General features: G+C 47.6%; 1 protein-coding gene across 1 annotated transcript in view; it reads right to left on the minus strand.

Moving 5' to 3' along the window:
• Positions 1-8,569, minus strand: part of NPEPPS (aminopeptidase puromycin sensitive) — a 58,751-nt gene extending 50,182 nt beyond the window's left edge. The window contains exon 1 of the mRNA XM_067541165.1: positions 8,284-8,569. Within this exon, the coding sequence (XP_067397266.1) occupies positions 8,284-8,406 (123 nt within the window). The 5' untranslated portion in view covers positions 8,407-8,569. The remainder of the gene's footprint in view (positions 1-8,283) is intronic.
• Positions 8,570-27,130: the final 18,561 nt, after the last annotated feature.

A 27,130-nucleotide genomic window follows, 5' to 3' on the forward strand; every position in this document is an offset into this window, starting at 1 on the left:
TATTCAACCTACTAGTCCAAATTCCTCAGCTAGTTGAGATCTTAAAAATGGAATGATACAGCTGCCCAAACTCCAGAAAATGCCGAAGTTAACAAGTCTTGGGCTTTAAAAGTTCTGAATAGCCCTAAGCACACAGAAGTGTTTTCATTAGAACACTGCATGAAATACAGGAGATTAGGATTGATTGGAGACAACTTCATAGTCAAATCTTTGAGGATGCACTATTTTTAGATTTCCCTTGCCTCCAGTAAACACAAGCCAATTTTACAAAAGGGTGCAAAGTACTAGAAAACATTTATAGGAATCAGGTTAACAGTTAACATGTGAAATGTTTACTTTCTATCAGCCCCCACAAATATCGGGAGAAATCAGCACATTAATATGACTATGCACGAAGAATTATAGAGTACACTTGTGATGCTATAATTATGCAGCGCAGTTAAAAATTATTCAAACAGGTTCTCAGCCTAAGAAACACCCCCCGTTCTATTAAAAATAAGTAGAAATCAAACTAAATCTTTAATAAGTCTTTAACAATCTTTAAAAACAAGGCAGAATGAAAATAAAAGCCATGCAAAACATGTAACATTTACCCATTTCTACCCTACCCTAAATCTCAAATTGAAGAGGCATTTATAGTGCATTGTGGAGACTGATACTTTTTAATAAAAGCTAAACATTAAGTTAATACTTAGAAAAAACAATTTATAAGCTTGTTTTCTGGAATACAGCTATTCTGCTCATGTAGTTAGTTTTCATTAATTCAATCAAGTTAAAAAGGCAAAAAGCACTCTTGATGAATGCGGTACATTCATTTCAAAGACTATAAATATGTGAAGTGTCACCCCCACTCCACATAGCTGTACAGCATAATTAAGATGCCCTTCAAACAGATCAGGCTGATCAAAGGGATTCAGTACAAGAAAAAGATGGAGAGAAGAAAAGTAGTAACTATAGGACCAACAATATCCAAAATTAAAACACTTGCAATAAAACTGAGATGAAGTGGGTGTCAGAATTTAAATACCCACCAGATCCCACTGGAATAGCCATCCTGGAACAGACCAACAGTCTGTCCAATATCTTGCCACTGGCTGTTGCCTAATAATAGGAAAAGTGAAGCCCTATCTCAGTCCCCCCACACGACCATGCTTATTTCTCTGGAGAGGAGACTATCAACCCAAGTGGGAGACCCCAGCTTAATGTTTTGAAGCACAAGCTTCCCCTCTTTCCTGTTATCAACTTGAACTGACTTGTTGATGTCCCAGGTATATCAACCATATAAAGTCTCAATGGAAACAACACTTGCTTTTCCACATTCTCAGAGGAAGAACAGTTATAATCGTTCTACTGAACTCAAACTCAAAGCCAGTTCAATTTTACCTTTTAAAAATTACCAGTTAAAATTTAACTGTTTTCTTAAGCTTTCCTTAAGTGATTAATTTTCAAAATGGTGTACATATCTGAGGAGGAGTGTCTACTCACTGTATTGCATCCACAATTAATTGGGAGGGGTTTGTAAACTTCACCCTCAAAAAAGGAGGCAGAGACCAAGCCTACCTGAAATTTTACTTTTCATTGTCCAGATTAGACCTTTCAAAGATCAAAACATTCAGAGATAATACTTTCACTGAAGTCAGAACATTCATGTAAATCAGCAGCAATTTAAAATAAAAAGTTCATGCCACTGCAAAAATGACCAACTTCATTGAAATAGAAGTGAACTAGACATATCAGGCACCTCATTCAGAATTGAAGTGGGTAAAGACTAATACTCTGACTATCATTCATATCAAACTACCTTAGCACAAAGGATAGCGATCACTGTCCAGTCCAGAGTCCTTGAGTAACAGGGGAAGAAAGGCAGTGAATCTGTGGACAATTACTGCATACAGGCTAAGTAACAACCATCAAGGAAGGCTAGCTCAGAGAGTCCTTTTATAGTTTCCATTACATAATAATCAATAAAGTCTGAACTGCATTTACTGTATATTTACTTTGCTAACCAGAAAGCCCCAACTGCATCCAAAGCTCTAAAAGCCAAGCCATTCCACAATTCATTACAAGGGAAAAATTAGATAGCACAGCAAGATTTCACTCTGAAACCGTCAAAAATGTTATCGTTCAATTCAGATTTATTTTAAAATATTCATATATAGTTTTAGTTTAAAAGGTCAAAACGCAATCAGGGTCATCCCTTCCCTTCCCTTCCCCTCCCCCCCTCCATACACTGTTCTATAACTCCCATCACCAAGGCTTTCTGGAGTTCAGATCAAATTTAACACAAGGTAAGAAGTCAATTACAGATTACCTCATCTGAACCGTAATTCCGAAAGTCAGAAACCTGTGAATATAGATATTTTCATAACTATTCCAAATATGAATTGAGGATTCTTACAAGTTTTTGATTAGGTGCTGAAGCAGGAGAAGAAAAGATGGGAAGAAACCTCTTTAGGATTTCTGTGCTATTCACGGCAATGAAAAAACAAGACATCTGGGGACTTCTGATGGCATCTGAATCCACCTGAACTTCATTCTCATGGTTTATTCATCAGAAACTCTTATTTAATAGCGCTAAGATCTTAGCTTGTAAACTTTGTAATACATGGACTCTTTGCTGTGTACTGTAGTTTGTTAACATTTAATAAATAAAACCTTGTAATTTAAATTTGCCTGATATTTATTCTAAATATAACATTCCAAGAAACTTGTACTCAGTCCTCAGAGTCTGCCAAATGTTTGATTAGTATTTTAATAACCAGAAATATGAAAACAAAACTAGTTCAGAACCTAGAATGTAAACAAATACACAGAGATTTTTCTGAGAACTAAAAAATCATATCAAGGAGAGAACAGCAGCAGCTGTTTATTAATTTATTAATCTCTATCTAGGCAACCATATTTTTCATTCACCTGAATATAGACTGGATTATGGTAGCCAAGCAATAAATCTACTAATGTCAGACAAAGTATTGCTCTTGTATAAAAAGCTATTTCACAATACAAACTGCATTTGCTTCTATTTTCCTATAGAATTCATACACCTCAGAAATGTTAAGTTTATACAATCTCTATCAAGTAAATCCCTATGCAAATGTGTTTTTAATGTATAACAAAGGATAACTATTTAGTCTGATGAATTATAGCACTACACAGAACTCAGAATTAAGGGGTTTTGCCAGTTTTGAAAAGAAGTAGGAATGAAAAGGGTAAGATATAGCAGGGATCCCCGACTGAAATATGAATGGATTCAAACTAAGTGCATTAACTTAGATCTAAATTTGAAAATTAAAGATAAAGTACTACAAATCCAAACTGCCATACTGGACTGACTAAAAGTTAAGACTTTCCCCAAAAGAGATGGTCTACGAACACTGTACTCATAAAGATGGATCTTCAGAATCTTAAATGCAACACTTCACAATCAATCAATACCTAATCAGTGTGCTACAAGATCAGACAAATATGCATGTGTTCCCCTAGTCTGGCAGATACTGCATTTGCAAGCTATAAAAAGCGACAGATGCAGGTTAAAACATTGCTAAATATAACAGAATATTCTGAAGACACATTGAAGGAACTGGGAAAGGAGAGATTTAAAAGGTCCATCCATTTTATATTGTACAGCCAGTCTTTTAGGCAAAAGATACCTATTGTGCAGCCAAAATGACTTGCTGGCAGTTTATACACAACAAAACTGAATTATCAAAAGTTGATATTCTCCATGCTTAAAATGATGGCATACAATTTCCAATATGTGAAAATTAGCAGAATCATGCTGCCCAACTCTGTCTAAAGCTCTAAGATGTTACACCCTTAACTTCACAGGTAATTGTTCAGAGGCACTACAGCATTACGAACTTTAAATTATAGGCTTAAAACAGAATTTGAATGTTAGGAGTCAGCTGATTAGTTCTGTTGATGCTAACTCAGATTAGCCTTTTCAATTTGATGCTGCTGAAGAATGGGTATGTTAGTATATTCCTTCTTTGTTCCTCATCTAGTGTTAAGCCTTTCTGGATGTGGAAACAGAAAGGACTTCAATTGACCAAGACACTGAGTAACAACCATGCTGGAGTTGATGGCTGGATCCTTAGAATAGTTACAATGGGGGACACCTCCATGAACTGGAGACTTAACTACCTGGCAGTTCCTATTTTTTCTGAATAAACTTTAATTATGCTCATTTAAAACAGTTCACTAAAAGGTACTCACAACAGTCCGAACCATTGAGAGAAAGTGTGATTAGCCAACTGAACACAGAAGCAGGAGCTTGAGCCCCCCACTGCAACTAAAACACCTGAAGCAGATCCATGCCAGCTGGCTCAGGCTTGTGGAGCTCAGGCTAACTGGCTATTTAACTGAGGTGTAGGCATTCAGGCCTGGGCTGGGCTGAAGCCCGGGATCCAGGACCCTGCAAGGTGGGTGGGACCCAGAGCTCAGGCTGTAGCCTGAGCCCACATCTACACCACAATTAAACAGTCCTTTAGACAGAACCAGCTGGCATGGGCCAGCTTTGGGTGTCTAATTGCAGTGTAGACATGTTCTCTGACTTCAGCAGCATCAGTTAGCCCATCTTATCTTCCCCATCTATAAAATGGTGGATTACAAATGAACTATCTTGCAGGATGCTTTTAAGGATCAATGTTTTGTAAAGTGTGATATAAGTGTTATGCATTATAAATTGTCAGTTTATATGACTGTTATGGAACCCTACAGACTTATAATTATGATATATTTGTTTAATGCTAAATTGTAGCATTTAAAAGTAATCTTGAATAACCAAACAGAAACCTTACTATTTAAGCTATAGTTATTAACACGCTCAGTCACTACTCTGAACAAGATGTTAGTTTCACATGGTCATAAACTTTAGCTTTATCAAGAGATAGATCATAATATTGTAGATTCTTGATAAGGGAGCAGATAACAAGCAAACCTAAAGAGGGCCAAGCTTTCTTAACACAAAAAATCTAACAATGAAGTGCCAAAATTAAAAACTCCAAATAAGTATTGATAATTTTCAAGACTCTGAAATCGTGTCAGTCAACAATCGCCACACAATCTTATCTATTGAATCATAAAAGGTTCTGCTCTCTGATACTGACATGAAGGGAACTTGTATAAGTGTTATATTTACTTCTGTGAAGTAAATGCAAAGTTTTTTATTCATCTGTTTACATGCTTAGAAGGTTGTAAAAGTCTGGTGTTCCAAAACCAAGACTTCAAGCACAACACTTATTTGAGCCTCAAACGCTCAGGGCAGAATTGTCACCAACAGAAATACTGTGCAAAAGGCCACCAAATCCTGGTTACTGCTACAAATGCAAAAAAACCAATCTCACAGATTGGATGCTGACCTTTAATCTTAGTCTTAAAAGGGTAGTTGAATTATATATTTATTACTGATTCTAACAGCTCACTACTGAGGATACCAAATGACAGAAAATAGACACTTGAGGAACACCGTAGCAAAAGCATTCATAAACAAATGGGTAACTCAGTGATTCATTCAGGTGTCAGTATTATACTATTCAACCTCCAGTCAGAAAGTATTTCTCTTTAACTCTTTAGCACAAACTACTGTCTGTATAGCCATTGCCAGCACTGGAGTTCTTGTTAATAAATCCTGATATTGCCCCTTCAGGAGGTGGTGGTGAAGGGGGAGGCCCAGTTATCACTCTCAATTCAAATCCAAATAATTTGGAAGACCCAAGACCTATAAAATCAGTGCCTATGTATTAAAACAGTTGTAACTTGGTACTTACACAAAGACCTAGGATTCTCAGGAAATGAATAGGCGTATCTTCAGAATATTCACATTACTTTACATTTTTCTTCACTATTTGATGCATTCACTCTAAACGCATTGATCAATCTTTAACCTTAAAAGCACTTCAAAGGGAATAAAACCCACCAAGTACAAGCTCAATGGAGGCCTTCCAAAATTCCAAAGCCAGCCCTGGGCTTGAATAAGACCCTAATATCCTAGTAGCAGAACATCTCTAGTGCTTGAGCTAAAGGAGAACCACCAAATGTAGAATTTCAATATTTCTTCCACATGATGCAAATGTACTCATCACTGATCATCTTCCTGCCAAGTCACAAGATTCACTATCATTCACAGCCTTTCACTCACCTCCTAAAGCCCATTATCCTGTCTTCCAACAGTGGCAAATGCCAGATGCTACAAAGGGAATGAACAGAACAGGGCAATCATGAAGCGACCCATCCCCTGTCATCCTAGCATCTGGCAATCAGAGGCTTAGGGACAACCAAAGCACGAGGTTGCATCCCTGACCATCTTGGCTAAGAGCCACTGATGAACTTATCTCCAGGAACTTATCTAATTCTTTTTGAATCCAGTTATACTTTTGGCCTTCACAACATCCCCTGGCAACAAATTCCACAGATTGACTGTGCATTGTGTGAAGAAGTACTTCCTTTTATTTGTTTTAAATATGTCTATTAATTTCATTAGATGACCCCGGGTTCTTGTGCGATGTGAAGCAGTAAACAACACTTCCTTATTCACTTTGTCCACACCATTTATGATTTTACAGGCCTCTATTGTATCTCCCCTTTGTTGTCTCTTTTCCAAGCCAAACAGTCCCACTTTTTAAAATCTCACCTCATATGGAAACTGTTTCATACTTCTAATCATTTTTGTGTCCTTCTCTGCATCTTTTCCAATTCTAATACAAGTTTTTTGACATGAGGCGAGACCTGAACTGCATGGATTATTCAAGGTGTGGGCGTACCATGTATTTATATAATGGCATTATGATATTTACTGTTTTATTATCTATCCCTTTCCTAATGGTTCCTAACACTGTTAGTTTTATTTGACTGCCATGGCATGTTTGACGGACATTTTCAGAGAAGTAGCCACTATGATTCCAAGATCTCTTTTTTGAGTGGTAGCAACTAACTTAGACCCCAACATTTTGTATTATAGCTGGGATTATGTTTTCCAATACACATTGCTCTGCATTTACATTAAATTCCATCTGCCATTTTGTTGCCCAGTCACTCAGTTTTGTGAGATCCCTCTGTAACTTTTCAGAGTGTGCTTTGGACTTAATTATCTTGGGTAATTTGTATCATCTGCAAACTTTGGCATCCTCATTGTTCACCCCATTCTCCAAATCTTTTATGAATAGGTTCAACTGCACTGGGCCCAGTACAGATCAGATTCTAGGGGGACACCACTATTTACCTCTCTCCATTGTGAAAACTGACCATTTATTCCTACTCTTTGTTTCCTGTCCGTTAACCAGTTACTGATCCGGGAGAGGATTCCCTCTTATCCTTCAACTGCTTAGTTTGCTTATGAGCCTTTAGTGAGGGACCTTGTCAAAGGCTTTCTGAAAGTCCAAGTATGGTATATTCACTGGATCACCCTTGTCCACATGTTTGCTGACCCCCTCTCAAAGAATTCTAATAGACTGGTGAGGGATGATTTCCCTTTACAAAAGCCTCGCTTGCTGACTCTTCCCCAACAAATTGTATTCATCTATGTGTCTAATCATTCTGTTCTTTACTATGGTTTTAACCTATTTGCCTAGCACTGGTACTACTATCGGATGTTTCACACACACAGCTTGGATTCTTTGAGTCTGAAAGGAAACACTGGGGAGGAAAAAAAAATGGAAGAGAACCGGGCAATATCCAAGAAAGGGGGGAGGCAGCTAAGAGCAAATGGAGGGGACGACCCTCCCCATACAGAGCCCCAAAGGGGAAAACTAAAGGGTGACCTTCAGACACAGCCCCTAGGTTGGGTCTTCCTCCCTCAGCCATCCCCCCACCGGGGGAAGCGCTCCCCTAACCTTCCCCCTCCCCCCACACACAGGCCCCCAATAGGAGAGCGCTCCCCCACCCCACACATACACTTGCTCCCCCAACCCCCCCGCACACGCGGCCCCCCCCATCCCCACGAGACGCAAAGGTTCCTTAATGATTGGGAACGGGGCGGGGCCCCAGCGCGTGGTCACCCCGCACCCCCCCGCCACCAGGCCCCCCCGCACCCAAGGCCCCCTCCCCCCACGGGACGTTCCTTCTCCCTCCCCCCCACACCCGGGCCTGGCCGTGGCCGGCCCCCTGCCGCTTCTCTGAGCCCCGGCCCGGCGGCTTCCCCCCCCGCCACGCTTCTTTCTCCGGCCGGCCCCGTCCCTCGGAGGCCCGGCCCCTACCTCCCCGCCCTCCCGTACCTGCCCGGCCGCCGCCCAGCCCGGCCCCCCCCCCAAGGCCTAGCGCCCCCCGGCCCGGCCCGGCCCGCGGTACCTGCACGGCCGCCTCCAGCTTGCCCTCGAAGGTGAAGTCGATGAGGTCGGGCTTGAGGCAGAGCCCGTAGTTGAGCGGGGACACCTCGGCCGGCAGCCGCTCGAAGGGCCGCTTCTCGGGCATGGCGGGGCGGGGGAGGGGGGCCTGAGGCAGCGGGGACCCACCGAGCGGGCCGCGCTCTCCGCCCGGCCAGCGAGCGACGCGGCGGCGGCGGCGGCACCGAGCGACACCGGGAGGGAAGGAGGGAGCCAGGGGCGGCCCGGCGCGTTCCCGACAGGAGAGAGAGTGAGTGAGGGAGTGAGTGGGGAGGGGGCGGGGCGGGGTAGGGGCCAGGGGTTGGACGTTGCGCGCGCGGGCGCGCGCGTCACGGCGTCACGCACCGCCGCGGGAGGGCGCACGCAACGGCGTGACGACGAGAGCGCGCGCGCCCCGTTCGAAACCGCCGCTCCGAACCAGAGAGAGAGAGCGCCGCCGCGCGCGCGCCCGGCTCGCGGCTCCTCACCCGCCGCCTGAAGGCGGGCCGGGCGCGTGCACGAGGGGCGGGGGGGCCTAGGTGTCGTGTTGGGCGGGGACGGAAGAGGCTCCCGGGTCTAGAACCTGCTGCAGCCCCCCCCCCCACACACACAGCTCCCCTCCGTTCTAGAGCCAGCCCCCCAAAATCTAGCACCCTCCAGAGCTGCCCTCCTCCAGTCCCGCCTTGGTCACTGCAGCCTCTTCTGGGGTGTGTCCCCCTCACCCGGCCGTGGTGAGCTGGGCTCGAGATCCAGGAGGCTGTCAAAGAAAAGGAAACCTTTGGGGTTCGGGACCCGTTTCCCAGCTTTCCTCCACACCGGGGGTGCCCCCGGTCCAGGTGTCCCCACCATCGCCCCTTTTTTTGGTGCAGTAGCTGTCTGTAAAGATGCTTGGGACACACACAGCTGCCTGTCCACTTTTATGAGCTCAGGAACATCCCGGCGTTTGCACCTCAAAGGTGGCAGCCCTACGTCTGCAGCCGGGATGAATGACAGCCAAGCAGCTCGTTAAATAACATGACTCCGGGAGCTGGGGCTTTTAAGACAAAAAAACCACCAGCTGAGGTTAACCAGTGCTGAACCAGAGGATAAGTGCATTTAATATCTGTGGTGGCTCAATTCCATTCAGCCCTTTTCTCTGCCCATTGAGTTTTAGCCTGCCCTGAATTAAGCACCTCTATTCAGCCGAAGGCTGTGCAGGTATCATAAACTAACCCCATCTTTATATCCTGTCACTGGGGTTCCTTAGCTGAGTGTTCAGTGAGTGAGGACATTCCATTCCACCCGGCATGTTAATGTCCACTGTTCCTGGTAGACTGGGGAGAATAATTTTAGGTCCAGGAACAGGCCCCAGATCACCTGCAGTGTTAACCACTAACCTAATTAAAATCTCAAATGCCAAAAAATAAAAGGTAGCTATCAATCTCCTTTTGAGGGCAATCGCCTCCTTTATTTTAAGAAGGGAGCACAATATCTTATGCAGGGAAAGTGTTTTGTTGTTAATTTCCTTCTATCTGTGGAAACCACAACTGGATTTTTCAGAAGGTTTTATTTTAGTTAAAAGTGATATCTCACTGTTTAAAATATAAGTTAGCACAAAGAGAGAGAGCACTAATTTGCTGTAACCCAGAGGAGTTTACAGCAGGAACTGGGGCACAGAAAAGGAACAGACAGATCTTGAAGCATAATTAAAAAACAGCTGATGAGCATAGGTTTGTTTGGGGTTTCTTTTTAGCTGCCAGGCCCTAAGGATGAAAGGAGACAGAATAGAACAGCGGGGCATGTGCGTGGTATTTAATAAGTTCTCTGTACCTGTTCCCCAGGACTGCTTTTCCAGTCTCACCCATCCAGATGCCCCAGACTGAACATTGCAGATAGCCTCATGCATTTCCCCAGCAGCCAGACATTATGCATCGCATCAGTTCTGTGAAGGCTGCCTGTGCAGGGAGCATCACTGTGCTGCAGTAACCATTAATGCTGTTGTATACAAGAGTTCAAATTACCTTTGTCATCAGGAAACCCATTTTCCATGCAGCTGTTTCAATTCATGCTGGGCCAGATCCTGCACCCACTGAAATCAATAGCAAAGCCAAGTGGCTCAGGATCAGGCCCAGTGTGATAAAACTCAAGCTGTAAGTTGTCATCACAGGTGGCTGGGCAGGAAGGGGCTTGTTTGGTTTTTGTAATTAATTAATTAATTGTCCTTAAGTAAATTCAATGCTGGTGAAAGGAACTAGAGGCAGCCTTGATGACTGGAATCCTTTATCCCAAACAGGAACAGCATGGCCTGCACAGCGCAAGTTTTCCCATCCTGATATTATTCCTCGTTTAATTAATTATTACTAGTTATATCAGTGTAGTGCTCAGAGGCCCCACTCAGAATCAGGGCCCCGCTGTGCTGGGTGCTGTAGCGGTGAAAGGATCAGTTCGTCTCCATGGCCCATTTACTTCTTGGCTGCTTTTCTGGGGCCTGGTCTGCACTACACACTTTAGGTCAACGCAAGGCAACTTACATCGACCTACCTATGGAAGTGTTGACACTAAAATTTTGCTCCCACCGATGTAACTATCCCACTACGCCAACTTTTAACTCCACCTCCATGAGAGGCGTAGAGTCAATGTCGATGTAGTGAGGTCAACGCAGTGTCAATGTAGACACTGCATTGCTTACATCGACTACTACTGACTTTCAGAAGCCATCCCACAATGCTCCAAACTGACAGTACAATCGGTACAAGTGCTCCTAGTGGAGACATGCATCACCGACACAAAAACTGGAGTGTGGACACGCATAAGTGACTTCATTGATGTGGCAGCTGTATGTTGATGTAACTCAGGTCGACATCATTTTGTAGCATAGGCGTGCTCTGAGACTGCCAGAAAGGGGGTGGATGATTCGTGCCAGTGATTTTGGAAATGTGGACCCCTGTCTACTGAAAACTGGTCTGTTGCAACCAAGCTCATTGTAGATAGGCCAGAGAATAGCTACAGACAAATGACTATCAACCACTACCATGCTATACTGAATAAGACCTGATGACGGAAATTGTAAGGCTCCATAGCCTATTACTCACCCCTGAGCCATGTGCTTGCGTTAGTAGGCAGACAGCAAGAACCAGAATAACCCATTACCAGTTGATTCTGGGGTTCTTCAAGAACAGTCCAAAGCAGGCTGATCAATTAGCTTAAGAGAGCAACAAAGGTCTGGATAACTGTGTCAAGGTCCCTAGCAGAGAGGACTGGCTGCAGAGAGAAAGAGAGAGAGCCAGCCACCTTCCTGTAGCTGTCCAGATCACCTTTGTTTTCAAATGCATCATTGCAATTCACATAGAAATATCTTCTAAATGGATCTCTGCCTTCCACAGGGGCTGCCTAATGCTGCTGAAGGATTTGAAGGAATACTTTTTTTTTTTTTTTTAGCACACAATAGGGGCATTTGGGGAATAGATCTAAATCCTGGAACAGGTCAGCTTCTTGTTTATGTTACATCAAGGGGCGTTTGTCCATTTTAACAGTTTATTCTAATCTCAGGTATCTTTTTGAAAGGGATTTACTGGATGATTTGACAGCTATGTATTGAGATTGCACTAATCACAGTGGTATCTGGGGACTACCATAGGCTAGCTGGAAGGTTGGATAAAACCGCACAGACAGGCGGCACAGGAAGCAATTTGTCTTCTCCAAATGGAAACAAATCTTTGCAGACAGATTGCATTTGAATTTGGTTGCCAAACTGGTTGCTTTGACTTTAGTTTGGTGAAAGGGATAATAGATTCTTTCCACGACTATTTTTCTCTCATAGATACAGTATGAGATGGCCTGTGTTGAACAGCAGCTGTCAAGTGAGTGGGAAAAGAATCCTTCCACCCAGAAAACTCATGGAAAATCTTCCCCCTTTGTTGCTTCCCAATCAAATTAGCTTCTCCTAAGGTTCCACAAGACAAATGTATAGTGTTTTTGTATCCTTGCTGGTCCAAGGATATGACAGACAAGGTGGGTGAGGTAATATCTTTTATTGGACCAACTTCTGTTGGTGGAAAAGACAAGCATTCGAACTTCACAGAGCCCTTCTTCAGGTCTGGAAAAGAGAACCAGCGTGTCACAGCTAAATAGAAAATGGGACAGATTGTTAAGCACAAAGAGTTAACACATGTTGCAAGAAACCACTTAAAATGAAGTGGGCAGGTAACACCTCTGCAGTCGTTGGACAAAAGAGAGACCGAGGACTAAATATCATCCTTGCATAAAAGACCTAAACTCCATGGAAGTCAATGAGCTGTAATGGACCCAGAATCTCAGCAGCCACTGTTAGTTCATCATTTTATCTGGGGAACAAAAGAGATCTAGATGTTTTTAACCCCTCCTTCTGTTGTAAACATGGGGAGCCTCAAGGCAACCGGTAAGTCCTGCCTAGAAGGTTGGGAAGAGCGGCTCACAACTGGAATCTCAGGTATTTTTAGAGAAACATGCACAAGTTTGACATTTTTTCTTAGAAACAGTAACAGATGGGGAAATAAATCAATATGCCCATTTATGAGTTGGCCTTGTGCACCCGAAGCCTCCAGCTGTTGCACTTAAAATCCTACGTTTGCACTGATTCTCCATCCCTAGGTTTTAACTAATTTTGGTTGATACTTATCTATCATTATGCAGTCAGCCTGGGAAGAATAAAAGCTGCCGGGCCCTTTGATCAGCTGACAGAATGGTGAGCTGCCTGTTCTGGAGCTGCTCCTGTATCAAATCTCCCTGTTTGCTTCTGAAAGGCTATTTTGTAACTTCCTGCAGCAAACATTCCTCTGTGAGTTGGACTGGGAGGGATGTTCTGTATTGTGTAACGGGGATTTCAGGACTCTGTCTCTGTCCTAGCTGTGGGATGCAGCCTGGTCCAGTAGATAGGATACTGGACCAGGAGACCAGGGTTCTTTTCATGGCTTTTCCATTGAACTTCTGTGGGACCTTGGGCAAGAAGTCACTTCCCTTCTGTTTCCCTTCCCCACATTGTCTGTCTTATGAATTTAGACTGTAAGCTCTTTGGAGCAGAGTCTGTCTCTTACTCTGTGTCTGAACAGCAACTACCACAAAGGGGACTTGATCTCAGCTGGGACTTCCAAGTGCCACTGCAATACAAATAATGCATCCTAATAGTAGTGACAGGCTTGGCTGTGCTTGCAGGAGCTGAACTCAACCACCAGCCCCAGGCCCTTTGCTCAGCTTTAGTGTTATCTTAATGCACGGCCAGTTCAGACAATGAAGCCAAACTTGCAGCTTCAACAGGGTCCCACCAGGACGTACGGTCACCAGGGACACTTAAAATGTGGGGGAGTGGGGTGTTTCTGCATTCATTGCAGCCCTGGCTGGGCACGTCCCCTGTTCTTCTGTTCAACAAGGGACCTCTGGCTTTTTTTTCCATGGACTCTCTTCATCGAATACATTTCCTGTTCCCCTCCATCAGCTATCTATAGCCATTACAGATTAGCAGGGTCGTTTGTCGCAGGGAGAAGGTCACTCTGACTTTCAGGCTTTGCATCAGGAAGTCACTGTCAAGTGACTGCACTGGTATTGCAGTGTTTGCTTGAGGGCCTCTCAACAGACTGGAGAGCTCTCAGAGTTCCCCCTAGGCCTCCTCCAGAATCACTAAGCGTGAGGGGTATAGCGCACCTCTTCCTCCAGCCCTGGGGGGACACCGCTGGGATGTAGCCATGCTAAGTAGATGGCTGAGAGAGCCTCTAGCGATCTCTGTGCACCACAGTCCTGGATGGCTTGTAATAGCAGCTCACAGGTGGTCAAACTGAGTGCCGGTTACGGGCCAGGTGATCTCACAGGAGAGGTACCACATTTGTTAGAGGCAAGTTACCATCCGTGAATCTGTGAAGTCGGAGGATTTGTCTGCACTGGAAAGATCCCACCTCACAGTTCCCTGTGTGTGGTTGTGTAATCCCCCTGAGGAGTATTATAGAGCCACGTCTGTGTTCAAGCTGCAGAAGTTCATGCTTTTAGCTGTGGAAATGCCTGGTTCAGCCAAGACGGAGGCTGTCACAGTAGCAGTGGTGAAGCTGCAGCGTAGACGGAGTACGGGCGTTTTAAGATGCAGAGTTAGATGATTCACCCTCTCTGGTTCCCTAGTAGTTTGAGCACAGACCCAGAGAACCAGGACTCCAGAGTTCCAATCCCAGCTCTCACACCCTCTGTGCCTCAGTTTCCCCATCTGTAAAATGGGGATAACATTGATTTACCCACCTCGTGGGGCATGTAGCTGGGAGGATTAATCATCTTACCTTTGTGAAGTGTTTCAACAATGAAAATCACTGTGTCAGCTCAGATTTTCAAATCTGCCTTGGGGATTTGGGTACACCGGGTGCTTAAACCCCTTGGGTATCTTAGAAAATCTCAGTCACCAAGCATCTTGCCTTAATTATTGTAACGAGTATTCTCTCATAGGAGCTGCAGCCATGACACTGAAAACAAAACCCTTGTGCCTTGCCCCTTTTGTTCAGCGACCACAGATTCATACCCTGTGAGAAAAATCTTCCTCCCACCCTGGTTGCTGCTGCTACTCCTCTGGGGGCGTGTGGGCGTGTGCAGGTCAGAGGAGGGATATCTAAGATAACCCTAAGACTGCCCCGCTCTAGGCAACTCCCTTGCTCTGTAAAGGTTCAGCTCTTGATCAGATTTAAACTAAACTTCCGACTTCCATTCCCCCGCCACACCCCCATCTCCATTGTTGACCCTCTAAATCAGCTGCACAGTTCTAGGCCCCCTTCACAGGCCTGCTTTGCTCATGCAGTCACACAGAACATAGCATCGGGGGAGACAAGATGGGTCCGTGCACAGCAAAGCCTCCGTCACTACACATTAGCCAGCTATTTGATACGGAAAGATCTCCTCTCGGCCAAGATCAACAGTCCCCAAAGCAAACCCCAGAGCATGTCTGGGCAAGGAAGATCCCACCGGCATGTGCGCTGAAATAAGAAACAGGGCGGGAGGCGCGTTGATATAGAGCTTCGTGAGGGCTCCCAGGAGGTCGCCCTTACATCTTGGCTGGCTTTGCAGTTCAAAAGCTGTGTTTGTCACTGTCGGCAAATCCCTCCGTTGTTCCAGCAGGCCCCCATTAATCCCTCAGTCTGTCATCAAAGAGCAACACAGCATGTCTGGTCTGGACGTCACCGAAACTGAACGCAAGCTGCAGAACATCACAGCGTGGCTGTTCTTAACTGATTCTCCCCATGCCATTTTCCAGGCAAGGCTGGCCCGTGGTGGAAACATTTCCTGGGAAAGATCAATTTTGCAAAAGCATGCTATGGAGTGGAAAGGACACTGGCACCGCCAAGCCTAAACGTTCAAAGTTCAGAAGCTCGGCTATAAAAGATCTTGAGATTTAATAATAAATAAACAAACAAAAACCAGTTTGGATTCTTGTTATTTGCCTTCTGACTTTTTTCAGCCTCTACGAGACACTGGGGTCACATTTCCATGCTTTTATCTGCAACCAGGAGGACCAGAGACTTTTCATTCTCATGGACTCAGCCAACATCAGGAGCTGGGGCTTTCAGGAAAATACCAATTATCGGGAGACTTGTGATGAAATCAGGAGAGCTGTTGACACAGGGACAAATTTAAATACACACACCAAACTAAGAGTCTGTCTACACTGCGAAGTGAAGTCAATGTAATGTCAGTTGACGTCCACCTGCCGCACTAATGAAGTCGGTCAGGCGTGATCACACCATGCTCATTGTGTCGGGGGAGTGCATCCGTCCTCACCAGTCGTGCTTGTATCGATGAACAGAGCAGTGCATTGTGGGTAGCTATGCCACAGTGCAACTACTAACCGCAGGGGCTTTTGGGAAGGACTTCAGCCTCCCGTGATGCAGTTTTCTCCCTCCCTTCCTTGATATCAACAGCAACCAAACCAATACTTTTTCCCGCCCGTTTTCGAAACCCTGGCTCTGCCACTCGTACGCACGCAGCACTTCACAGCAGCTCCATGCTAGCAGACTTACTACAGTCAGATGCACAAAACACACAGGCAGGCTTTCGCCAGAGATAAGAGCAGTTATCACAAACTGGACATAGACTCTGGACGACATGGCCGTTTTCCCCCCCAAAGCGCTCGGGATTCACAATGAAGGCCTTATTTTAGAAGAGTTCAGCCCCCATCTAGGCACCTGAATATATGAGCAGATTTTCCAAAGGGGTCAGCCCGTTGGGCGCCGAGCTATTTAACAAAATCTTACCAGGGAGATCTCAGTGGGAGCTGCTGGGTATTGAGCACTTTGGAAAATCTGGCCTTTATTGTGGGGCCCAGATTGGAGCATCTGATAATTCAGCCCAATTGTGAGTGCTCAGCATTTGAGAGTCTAGCCAGTAAAGCATGCCAGAAACCCAAAGGGGAATGACTGTAATGAATGTGGCAGAAGGGAGGGACTGAAACTGTGAGACATCCCCGGCTTGATTGTTCAGCTATGCAAACATGCCTCCGCTAGCTCTCTAAAAGCAGTACACGTCCCACTAAACAGCCATGGAGAAAAACTCTGTATAACTTTGAGGAGAAAAGAAAGAGACCTCGGGAAAAAGTCTCCTTACATGGAACCTGATGAATATAAGGGGTGTGACAATGTAAAATGGGTGCCTGGGCAAAACGCACTTGAAAAGTAGTAATTAACAGACAGAAACTAAGTGACCTGCCCCTCTGTGAAATAGGTCTTATTACAGATGGGGAAGTTGAGGCCCACCGTGATTATTCCCACAGCCACACAGCAGCTCAGGGGAAGAGCTCAGAATAGAACCTGACACCCACACCTGACGGCACGCTGGAGTCAGACCACAGTTGTCTCTCTAGCCCAGCAGCACTGTAAAGTCCTGTCCCAGGCACGGATGAGTGATGCGCCGGCAGCACTTTTACAACGTGTCAAGCCAACAAAGTAAAGGAGCCGGTTCCCAAAGTCCTTTACTCAAACAAAGCTCCCATTGACTTCAGTGGGGGAATGTGCCTGAGAACAAACTGGGGAAGAGCCTCCAGATTTGCCCTGGTGGAATCCAACATCTGCGTCTGCTTCTAGGCGAGGGCTGGATCTAGTCTCACAGGCTTGGCTTGACTGTCCCAGCTACGGCGCTCGCAGACAACGGAGCTGGAACTCAAAGAGCGAGAAATATACAGGGGCACACTCCCTTCTCCCATTCCCTTTGCTATGACAGTAACTGACCAAACCTGGAGGGAAAGAGGGGCTGGCCTGGCAGCAACTGACGTAGTGCTTTGATTTATCACCTCAGCCTTTTGCCTCCAGGGACCTGGATTCATCCTGGAGGTTTGCAAGTGAAAATGAATCAGAGAGTTTCTGTTTAGTCCCTGGTGGGATGAATATGTGTCCATATGCAGTGAGAGGGGTGGGAGGGAAATAGCAGCGGCGAGGAAAATAAATGACCACATGCTCCAATCTGCTAGCATGGGATGGCGTGCTGAGATGGACCCGTGTCAGCATTAGCACAGCTGGCAGAATCAGGCACAGAGAGGTTGCTAGATAACTGAAATGTCAGGGGAATTGCCCGTAATTACTGCACACAGAAAGAGAGAGAGGGAGAACTGACTGTTATTGTGCCAGTGCCAATGGGCTCTCATTAGCCCACTATCTCTAATAATCATTATTATTAATCTCTAATCATCTATCCCCTTCCAACGCAACAGGCTCAGAGCTACAGCCGCAGGCCCTTGGCGAGCACTGGCCTCCCCGTCCTTCAGTCCAGATGAGAACTCTTGCAAGGAGCTTCTTCTGGATCACGTCGTCAACGTGCCCATCAATCCCTCAAGTGCCTGCTAAATAGCCAGCCACTGAAGGGCAGGCAGCCCATTAGGGATGGCTCAAAGGGATGATCTAACGAGAACGTGCCAGCTGTACCACTGGCCCGGGAAGCTTAGCCTGGGTCAGGAGAGACGACCTTCTCTCGTGGTTCTGAGATCGGGAATGAATTGGGAAAAGCCCACACGAACTGGTGAAGCTAAACCAAGAAGTAAAGTACCATTTTAAAAACTGGCCAGGTGCTGTCTTTTGTGTCTCGGGGCCAGTCATGGACTGAGCACCACCGTAGGACGGTTGCTTTAGAGTCAGGAGCAGAGACCCCTGCTTTTCCGAACTCCACTGGAGACAGGCGGAAAGATGGCACTGAAAGAGAGCAAGGCTGTTCCTGCTGCAAATGGGTGCCAAGAGCGTAGGCTGTCCAGTATCTGTGGATAAAACAGCTGTGTGGAGCCATGGTAAAGTTTTGCAGGACAGATACAGCTACGGCCATGTGCTTTGTGTAAAGGAGTAACACTTTTCTGTGACTGAAAACCTAAGATTCATGGGAACTCTGGAACCCATGAAAAACCTAGAACCCATTGGAAGCCTAGAACACACGAGAAACCAAATTCCTGCGAGAATCTAGAATCTATTTGGAAGCCTAGAACCCACAAGAAACACGAGTAACCTGGAATCCATAGGAGATCAGAGGTACATAAGAAGCCTAGAATCTACTGGAAGTCTAGACTGAAACATCAGACGCCTAGCACCCACACCTGGTTCATCTGCACTTGGCCCCTTTCTAGATGCAGTGCTTGTTTTCCCCAATGCTGGGGTGATGCTGTCTTCCATCCAGTGCATTGTTTCAGATTATTCCCGCCTGCCCATACACCCTCCATCGTGATGTCCCGCATTGCCCTTTCACATCTAGTGACAACACCTTTACTAGAGCAAAGCAGAAACTATGAGCTGGTTCATGCTCTCCCTAGCACTGGTGCAGACTGGGTTCACTCCACTGACATCAATGATGTGAGAACAGAACCTGATCCAAAGCCGTTTGCTTTTTTCCTCCCTTCTCTCCTCCCTCCCTCTGGCTTTCTCTGCCTAAGTGGATAATCAGCCATAAAGAATTTCCCCATTATGGACTTGTGAATGCCGTAAATCCCCAGCTGAGTTCTGAACTGCAGTGAGCGAGCCAGAGAGCAGCAGCAGCGGCAGCAGGCCGCCCAGTTCCAGCAGCTCCAGTCCTTGGAGCTGGTCCAGCTCCGGACACAGCTGAGGAGGGAGCATGAGGCACCACGTCCTTGAGCCCGGTCCTGGTAGCCAACCAGGAGCCAAACAGAACCTCCTGCACTGAACTCAGCAGCACCCTCTGAGCTGGGGATGCTGGCGCTGGCACACTGACTCCTTTTGCCTAGCGCTTGGAGCTGATGGCACAGGGGGGATCAACGTTCAGAGCCGGCTTTGGCCGTGCAAGAGGGGCCGTGTAAGGCTAGAAACACTGGGCCTGATTCTCAGTGACGCTGTTCCTGTGCTTGGGGCAGAAGAGGAGAAAAGGTCGCTTTCAGCAGTGCTCCCACTATGCTGGGGCTGTGCAGAGCCCTGCCTGGACCCGGCATAAAGGAAGCTGTTCTTATTTTCCCTTTCTAGCTTCTCTGCTCGGTGGTGAGGAGGGCGATCTTCAGGAGAAAGAGCCAGGACCCGCCCTGTCCCCATCCATTCAGCTGCACCCCCAAAAGCAAGCTGCTCTCAAAAGGGTCTTATGGTTTCCTAAACTGGTTCCCCGATGCAAAGTTAGATCCCCTGACTTGCTCATAGCACTGGATTCCTCTCCCAGCCGCCCCACCCACAGTCAGGACTTTAAGCAGCAGGCAGAGAGCTCTGCGTGGCTGGAGCAGCTAGGGCACATTCCAGGGCTGCTTTTCCTCTTCCCTCCGTCAGAGCACACGTAGCCGAGCTCTGCACGCGTGAGAGGGCGTCAGGGAGGTAGAGCTGCTGGAGGAGTGCCTGTGGGGTGAGGGATCCAGGCCAACAAGGTCATGAATGAAAATGACTTTGCCTATTTCATCCCCTGCTTTGATACAAACTAGATGCCTAGCTATGAAAAGCAGCCACTTCTGGGGTGGAACCGGTGACAGCCATGGAGCTGATATGTAACATGGTGATGATAATAATTTTATGAACACTTCTCCCAGCAGGGAGGGAGCCCCGAGAATGGAGCTTTCCAGGTGGTTGCTGCTGTAACTCCTAGTTGAGGCTGATAGCTATCAAAGTCTGTCTACGCTGTGACCCTGAGAATTAACAAACCCCTCTGACTTTCACGCTGGCTGCAAATCGCTTCTGACTGCAAGGCGAGGTGCATGGCCCTTTGGGCGTGGGGGAACTTCCCGGGACCCATCCAAGGAGCGGTCATGCAGGGGGAGTTCCAGGCGGAGCAGGGGGGCTGAAAACTGCGGGGGCCAGAGCCAGGAGGCTGCGGCGCTGGTGTGTGGTGGAGACCCGAGAGGCAGACTCCAAAGCACTAGAGTCCGGACTGGCTGCGCCAGAGTGGTTCAAGGGCACGAGCTCTGTGGGACTCCGTCACACTGAGCCAAAGAGACGACAAGCCAGGGAGAATTATGGATCCTCTCCTGGATAGGGGAAGAAGGACTCCAGATAGGAAACCCTGGGAGTGGCTGTTTGCAGAGCAGTCTGAACTGAAGAGCCCCAGGTGTGGCAGAAGATGTTGTAGTACCGGACTGATCTTTGAAGAGTGTTTTGAATTCTGTTAGGAAACCGGCCTGAAGCAAGGGTGTCAGCCCCAAGGCAGCCTCTGTGGGTTATTTCTGCAACCCGTGGAGGAAAACTGAGGCAGGACAGCTGCAGTGCCACCCTTGGCCACGAGGGGCCGCACTGGAGCTGGTGACCCTGTAATAGTTAGAAAACCTTCCTGTCTGAATGTGTAGATCTACCTTAGTTGGGAGCTGGGGAAAGGATAACCAGGAAAGCAACCCAGTGGTCCCAGAGAAGCGGCCTCTCAGCAAACAGTGACTGGCAACTTTCTAGGCTGGAGGGACCCAGCTGCTTTTGCCAGGCCGGGAGGCTAGAGAGCAAAAGGGCCATCAAGGGTTTAAAAAGTGACTCAGTTCCTGCAAAGGGGAAATGTGTGGCCACTCCCAGGGTGTTGTCTGTGAGCATGGACTGGAAGGCAAGGGACATAGAATGGCTCCGTGAGAGAGTCCACGGGGAGTGAGTCATTCCACCGTCCCCAGGTGGAAGATGGTTCCACACCCGGTAAAAAAGAAACTATTTGTAGTCCGGGAAGTGGGCGAAGTATTCCTGGAAGGGGAGGAGTCACTGGACCCGGGGCACAACTAATTTTGTGAGACAAAGAATGAAAAAAGGAGCAGGCGTGGGGGTCACAGGGTCAAACGAAGGGTACCGGAAAGGGACACCGAGCAGAGAACCCCGGACAGCGCCCACTGCTCCCAGAAGGTGTCAAGGGAGACAGCGGACGCTGCCCAGAGGAATTCTGCCCGGATGCGAGTGGACAGAAGAACGGAAGTAGGCCCCACAGTCGCAGAGCGCCCCCCCCCCAGCCAACCTCCTCTCCCTGGTTTTGTAGATGGCCACTTTGGCCAGGGCTAACGCTGAGGAGGTCGCCGCCGTGAGACCCAGGCCCAGTTCACAAGCGGGAGACTTCTGGGATACCACCCTGACGCCAGGAGACAGACAGCTGGAGCCCTACGGCCTGAGGGGCAGGAGGGGGCACTCGGCGAGATCAGGAGGGGCAAAGGGTCAGTTGAGTGTGACTGAGCCCAGCAGCTGTTTGCTACCCAGTCCTTCCTGACAAGAAGTGAAGATGAAATTGAATCCAACTAGCGCTGGAAAGGAGCAGGGGGTCAGCATAAAAGCACTCACCACGCTGGAATCTGGCCGGGATGCTGAGATTCACACCCCTACTCTGGCAAAAAAAAAAAAAATGCCATGGGACTCTTTTTCTTTTTGATCATGAGTCAATTCCACCGTAGCTGTTGCACCAGGGATACGTACGGCCCCGCCTGCCTCACTCCGCTCATGTAATGAGTAGCGTAGGGAGCTCGTTAGTACCTCTGGGCAAGAACTGAACCCAGGAGCCCTGGTTCAGATTGGCCCATTCCACCGTGGAATTCATGGGCCTGATTCTCAGTTCCGGTTTACAGTGCTCTGCAGGGACTTCACAGGGGGGTGGACAAGTACCCAGAGAACACCTGCAGCAGGGGGGGCCTCCCCCACTTAGTGCATAGCTGGCGTGTGGTCCTGCCCCCAGCCCCCAGAACAGGAGTCCTCCTGGGTGTGTGGCCAGTGGGAACTGAATGCTGCGGGACGCAGAACCGGAGGCTGCTCTAATTTACACCGGGGGGAAGAAGGGGGAGGAGGTGAGGTTCCACTGCACAGCCTCAGACTGTGGGGAACCAGAAAATTGGCTTATGTTGACCTTTGGGCCCCCACCTCCTACCCTGAGCCCCATAGACTGAAATGAAGTGTGTGTGGGGGGTGGTGGCTTGAGCTTTCAATGTGTGGAAGCCAAAGCAGGGACGGTTTGAATCCAAGTTCCCACCTTCTCAAAGCCCCAAGCATGGGAGGATGCAGGTAAAGAAAGCCCCTTAAGTCACGCCGCTCCACACCCACAGGCAGGGTTTGTAAACCGGAGCTGAGCCTCAGGATTGACAAACGGGGCTGGCGTCACAGTTTTACGTGTCGCCTTGCTCGTTCTACGAAGCAGCGGAGTGTTTGCCGCTCCACCCCGTGTCCCTGAATCAAAACTTTTGTGGTGAACGTTCCCTGGCATGTTCCAGGATCCTGGCTGGCAAAACAGACACAACAGCCCTGCAACTCTGGGCAGGCACAGAGCCAACTCAAGCCCACTTTCCAAACCAATCAGAAGGCACCTTTTTAGCCAGTGACTAAGAATAACGCGGGGGGGGTGGTGGTGTTGCTCCCTGCATGTCCCTGGAACATCGGGCTGTGTGCCTGCCTTGGGTGTGTGGAGTGTACGCTCTAGATGTGTGGGCTTGGAGAACAAAGATGTAGCCAGCTGTGCACGTCAGGAGCTGAGCGGTGCTAGGAATGGAGTACGAATTCTAGTCTCCAGAGGACTTTGGGATCCTTCTGGGTGTAAGGGGACTGGTAACTGACTAAAGGGCCTGTGGAGTCAGATCTGCGGGGGTAATTCTGGCATCCTTGGGAATAAAATGTGGTCCATCGTCATCCTTTAGGTGGGTGGCCCTAGCCCCATTTGTAGCGAGGGCAGGTGCCCATGGCATGAACACAGATGCACAGCGGGCACTACCCGACTCTCTTTTTGGTGTATTCAGTAGAGGCCAAGGAATGAATTGATTTAAAGGCCAAATTATCTCCTGAGCCCCCCGAAATGCATACCAGGGTGGAGCCTGAGCCATCCCTTTCACAAGCACTTTATTCACCAAGGGAAAAAATGAGAAGGGAAAGGTTTAGCGATTCCTCTCCAGTGGTTTTCCCCAGAGCCAAACCTTCCTTTCCCGGCGAGTGTGGGCTAGAGAGACAATAGGGCCAGAATCTCAGTGGGTGGGAATCAGCACAGCTCCATCCCAGCACGGGTACATTGGCTTACCTCAGCCGAGGAGCTGGCCCAGTGGACTGCACAGCAGCCGCTCCCAAGTCCTCCCAAAGGTTCTCCAGATGGCATCAGACCAGGAAGTAGCCCATGAGCCTGGATGGGGTGACTGTGTGCTGTCCAGCGAGCTCAGCCTCCCCACGGCTGCAGCCGCCTCCGCTGATGGCTGGCACTGAGGTTCTGCAAGAGTTCCTCTGGGAGATCTGTGGCTGACTGCATGCCCCCAGGCTCCTCTTCATGCTTCCCATGCTCAACAGAGCTGGAGCCAGGCATGAGAGAGAAGAAATTCCTGCTTTCCCAGGCGCTTTGGGAGCGAAGCTCCCCTGGGAGGAGCAAGCCAGGATGGTTCTCCTTCCCAGTGTGGAGGACTCCGACAAATGCTTCTGGGAGCTGTCACCCAGGGCAGGCAAAGGAACCCATGTGATGTTTTGTTTTCCCTCTTTTATCTTGAAAAGCTAAAATTGTGCCCTGAGGAAAGGGCTTGAAAGGTGGTGTGTGTGTGTGTGTGAGTTCTTCCTTGCCTGGGGCCGGCAGCCCCACCAAGTGCCAAGAGTTTATGATCCAAATACACAAGGCAGGTGAAGGGTGACAAGAGACACAGACTTGCTGAAGGTCCCCCAGCAGAGCAGGAATAGAGGAACCCAGGTCTCCTGAGTCCTAGGCAGTTCTCCATCCACAAGGCCACAAAGAAGTAACTAGCTTTCTAAATGCAGGGCAGTGTTCCTCCGATGGTGCTCAGATACTCACGTGATAAATGCAGTGTGCACAGATAGCTCTGTCTCTCCTTGCCTATCTTCCATTGAGATTGAGCGATCTATTCCAGCTCTGGTAGGAAGTGTCTTCCAGTGGTTAGAGCAGGAGACGGGCACCGCAGGTGCCTGGGTTCCATTCCCAACTCTGCCACCCCTGACTGGCTGTGTGGAATGGCATGTAAACTCTCTTCACCTCACTAATATTACACCCAGCTGGGTGTAATCATAACACTTACCTCCCACTGCAAAGGGCTGTGCAATGCCCAGCTAACAGGTCTAAGTGCTATTCTGATGTCCTTTCCTTCAACACACTGGGCCCCTGCAGCATCTCTCATCTGCAGACTGAATACTTTGCACACAGCGGCTCGCCCCAGGGCCTGCTCTTCCACTCCTCACAGTCTAGGAGAAATTCACGGTTGGCCGTTCTCACAGGCAGAACGCCTGGATTACACCCAGGACTGAGTGAAAACACTTGGATTTTGGGCACAAATGTATTTTGCTTTCAAGAAAGCTCAGTGGCAGCAGCTGCCCCCCAGCGGTCATCACACTTTAGACAGGAGGATGGAGAAGGTCTGGGCCTCAGTGTCTGGAAACCTGGGTCTATTCTCACCACTGCCGCTAACCCAGGCAAGTCACTTCCCTTATCTGTCTAAGGTACTTGTGTGACCCTCATTACAATTGTCCGTGAGCACCTCACAACTCACATGTATTTATCCTCCCAGCATCCTTATGAGGCAGGGCAGGGCTATTATCCCCATTTTAGGAATGAGAAAGTGAGGCATAAAGAGGTTTGCCCAAGGTCACACACAAAGTCTGTGGCAGAGGAAGGAATTGAAACTCAAATTCCAGGCCATCACTCTAACCATTGGGCCAGCCTTACTCCTCTGTCATCCCCTCCTTTGTTTGCCTTGTCTGTTTGGACTATAAGCTCTCTCTGTACATACAGCACCTGACACAATGGGGCCCCAATCTCTGTTGGAGTCTCTAAATGCTACTGTAATAATGATACAGAACCTGCCCTAATTCTCATAACTCCAATTACTGCCACGTGCCGAACAGAGAAGAGGGAATGGACCAGCGAAGGGATGCTGTGATTCCCCCACCACACCCTGAGGATAAGAATCTGGAAACCAGAATTTCGGTGACACCGGACGCTCCCAGCTGATGTTCCAGCGCCCCCTCGGGAGGAAGTGAAACATCTGCAATGCATGGCTGAGGATAGGGTGCACGGAAAAAGTGGCCTCTGGGGTGTGTGTGCGAGTGCGTTTGTGTATGTGGGCATGAGAAAGTGTGTGTGCATTTCTGCATATTCACAAATGGGTCTTTGTTTGCATAAACTGCTGCATAAACTAGTGAGAATACACTGCATGCACTGTGCAAGTAGAGCGCAGTGAAACTTTACGTGTACCTGTGTACACATGTGAAACTAATGTATGTCTTAAATGGTGCAGACAGGTACCGCAGTCCATGTGTAAGTACATGCAGCACAGGGTCTCCCTGCATACACACGTATTTATAGTACATATGTAGGGGGACTGTGTACATGTCTGCCGCACATAAGGGAGGGGCGTGAAGCTCCTTCAGTGCAGGCTGAAGCAATCACACCTGGCTTCTCATAAGAGAAAAAACAATTGTGTTAGTTTAGAATATTTCACTAGCGGAAGATCTCTGGTCAGCAGGAATGGCTTGGTTCCAGGCCTGTCCTGGGGCAGGAGGGAATAGAAAGAAACAAGATGAGTTTATTTCTCCCTAGCAATGCAGCTGAGGTTCATGCTGTTCGTTCTAAACCTCTAGCTATGGTACTCACGGGGCCTCCCCCCTGCTGACAATCTTACCGGTACTTAATTTCACAAGACCCTGATAAAGCAGGCACGAGCTGGTATGCCTTTCATTGCTGGGGAGCTCAGGCATGGAGAAACCAGCATAATTTACCCAGGGATGTGCAGTTCTGGGGTTCAAGCAGAGGCTGGGAAGTCCTTCTTGAGTCAGACAGGCTGGGTACTGTGCCCTGGTTCCCCAGGTAGCAAGAGAGACACACTTTTGAGCCACACAGAGCTCTTCTTCAGGTCTGGAGATGTGTCTCTAGGGTTGCCAGCCTTCCAGGATTGCCCTGGAGTCTCCAGGAATTAAAGATTAATCTTGAATTAATGATTATGTCATGCGATGACACCTCCAGGAATACGTCCAAGCAAAATTGGCAACTCTCTCACCAACAGAAGTTGGTCCAATAAAAGATATTACTTCACCCACCTTGTCTCTCTGAAATCTTTTTTGGTGAAACAGTTTTGTAGGCGGCCATTCTCTGTTAGTTGCCATGCTTCAGCCCGGGCAAGCGATTGTCATATAGAAACTCCTCCCCACTTTGTAAGGCATTATTTCCCCCACTCAATAGACAATCAGAAGTAAGATTGACAAAAACACTGGGGGATGACGTGCTTGGAGATATTTTGTGTCAGTACCTGCGAGCCAACAAATACATTTTTAAAATTTGTATTTATCATTACACTCCAGGAGCCCTAAAGAATTATTTTTCTGTTTTTATAGAACGCTTTATATTTTACCTGTATACAAGCTGTAACCGTAGATCCTTTACAGCATTACTTAATCCAAGCCAGTAGATGAGAGACCTGAGAAATGACTGAAAACAGAGGTGTTATGACGATGACTAAAGCCCTAACACCGGGAGCCTGGGGGACA

The sequence above is a fragment of the Emydura macquarii genome, unplaced genomic scaffold (genome assembly GCF_026122565.2).
Source record: "Emydura macquarii macquarii isolate MOO-44397 ecotype Brisbane River unplaced genomic scaffold, CSIRO-AGI_Emac_v2 contig_629, whole genome shotgun sequence".
NCBI classification, from domain to species: domain Eukaryota; kingdom Metazoa; phylum Chordata; order Testudines; family Chelidae; genus Emydura; species Emydura macquarii.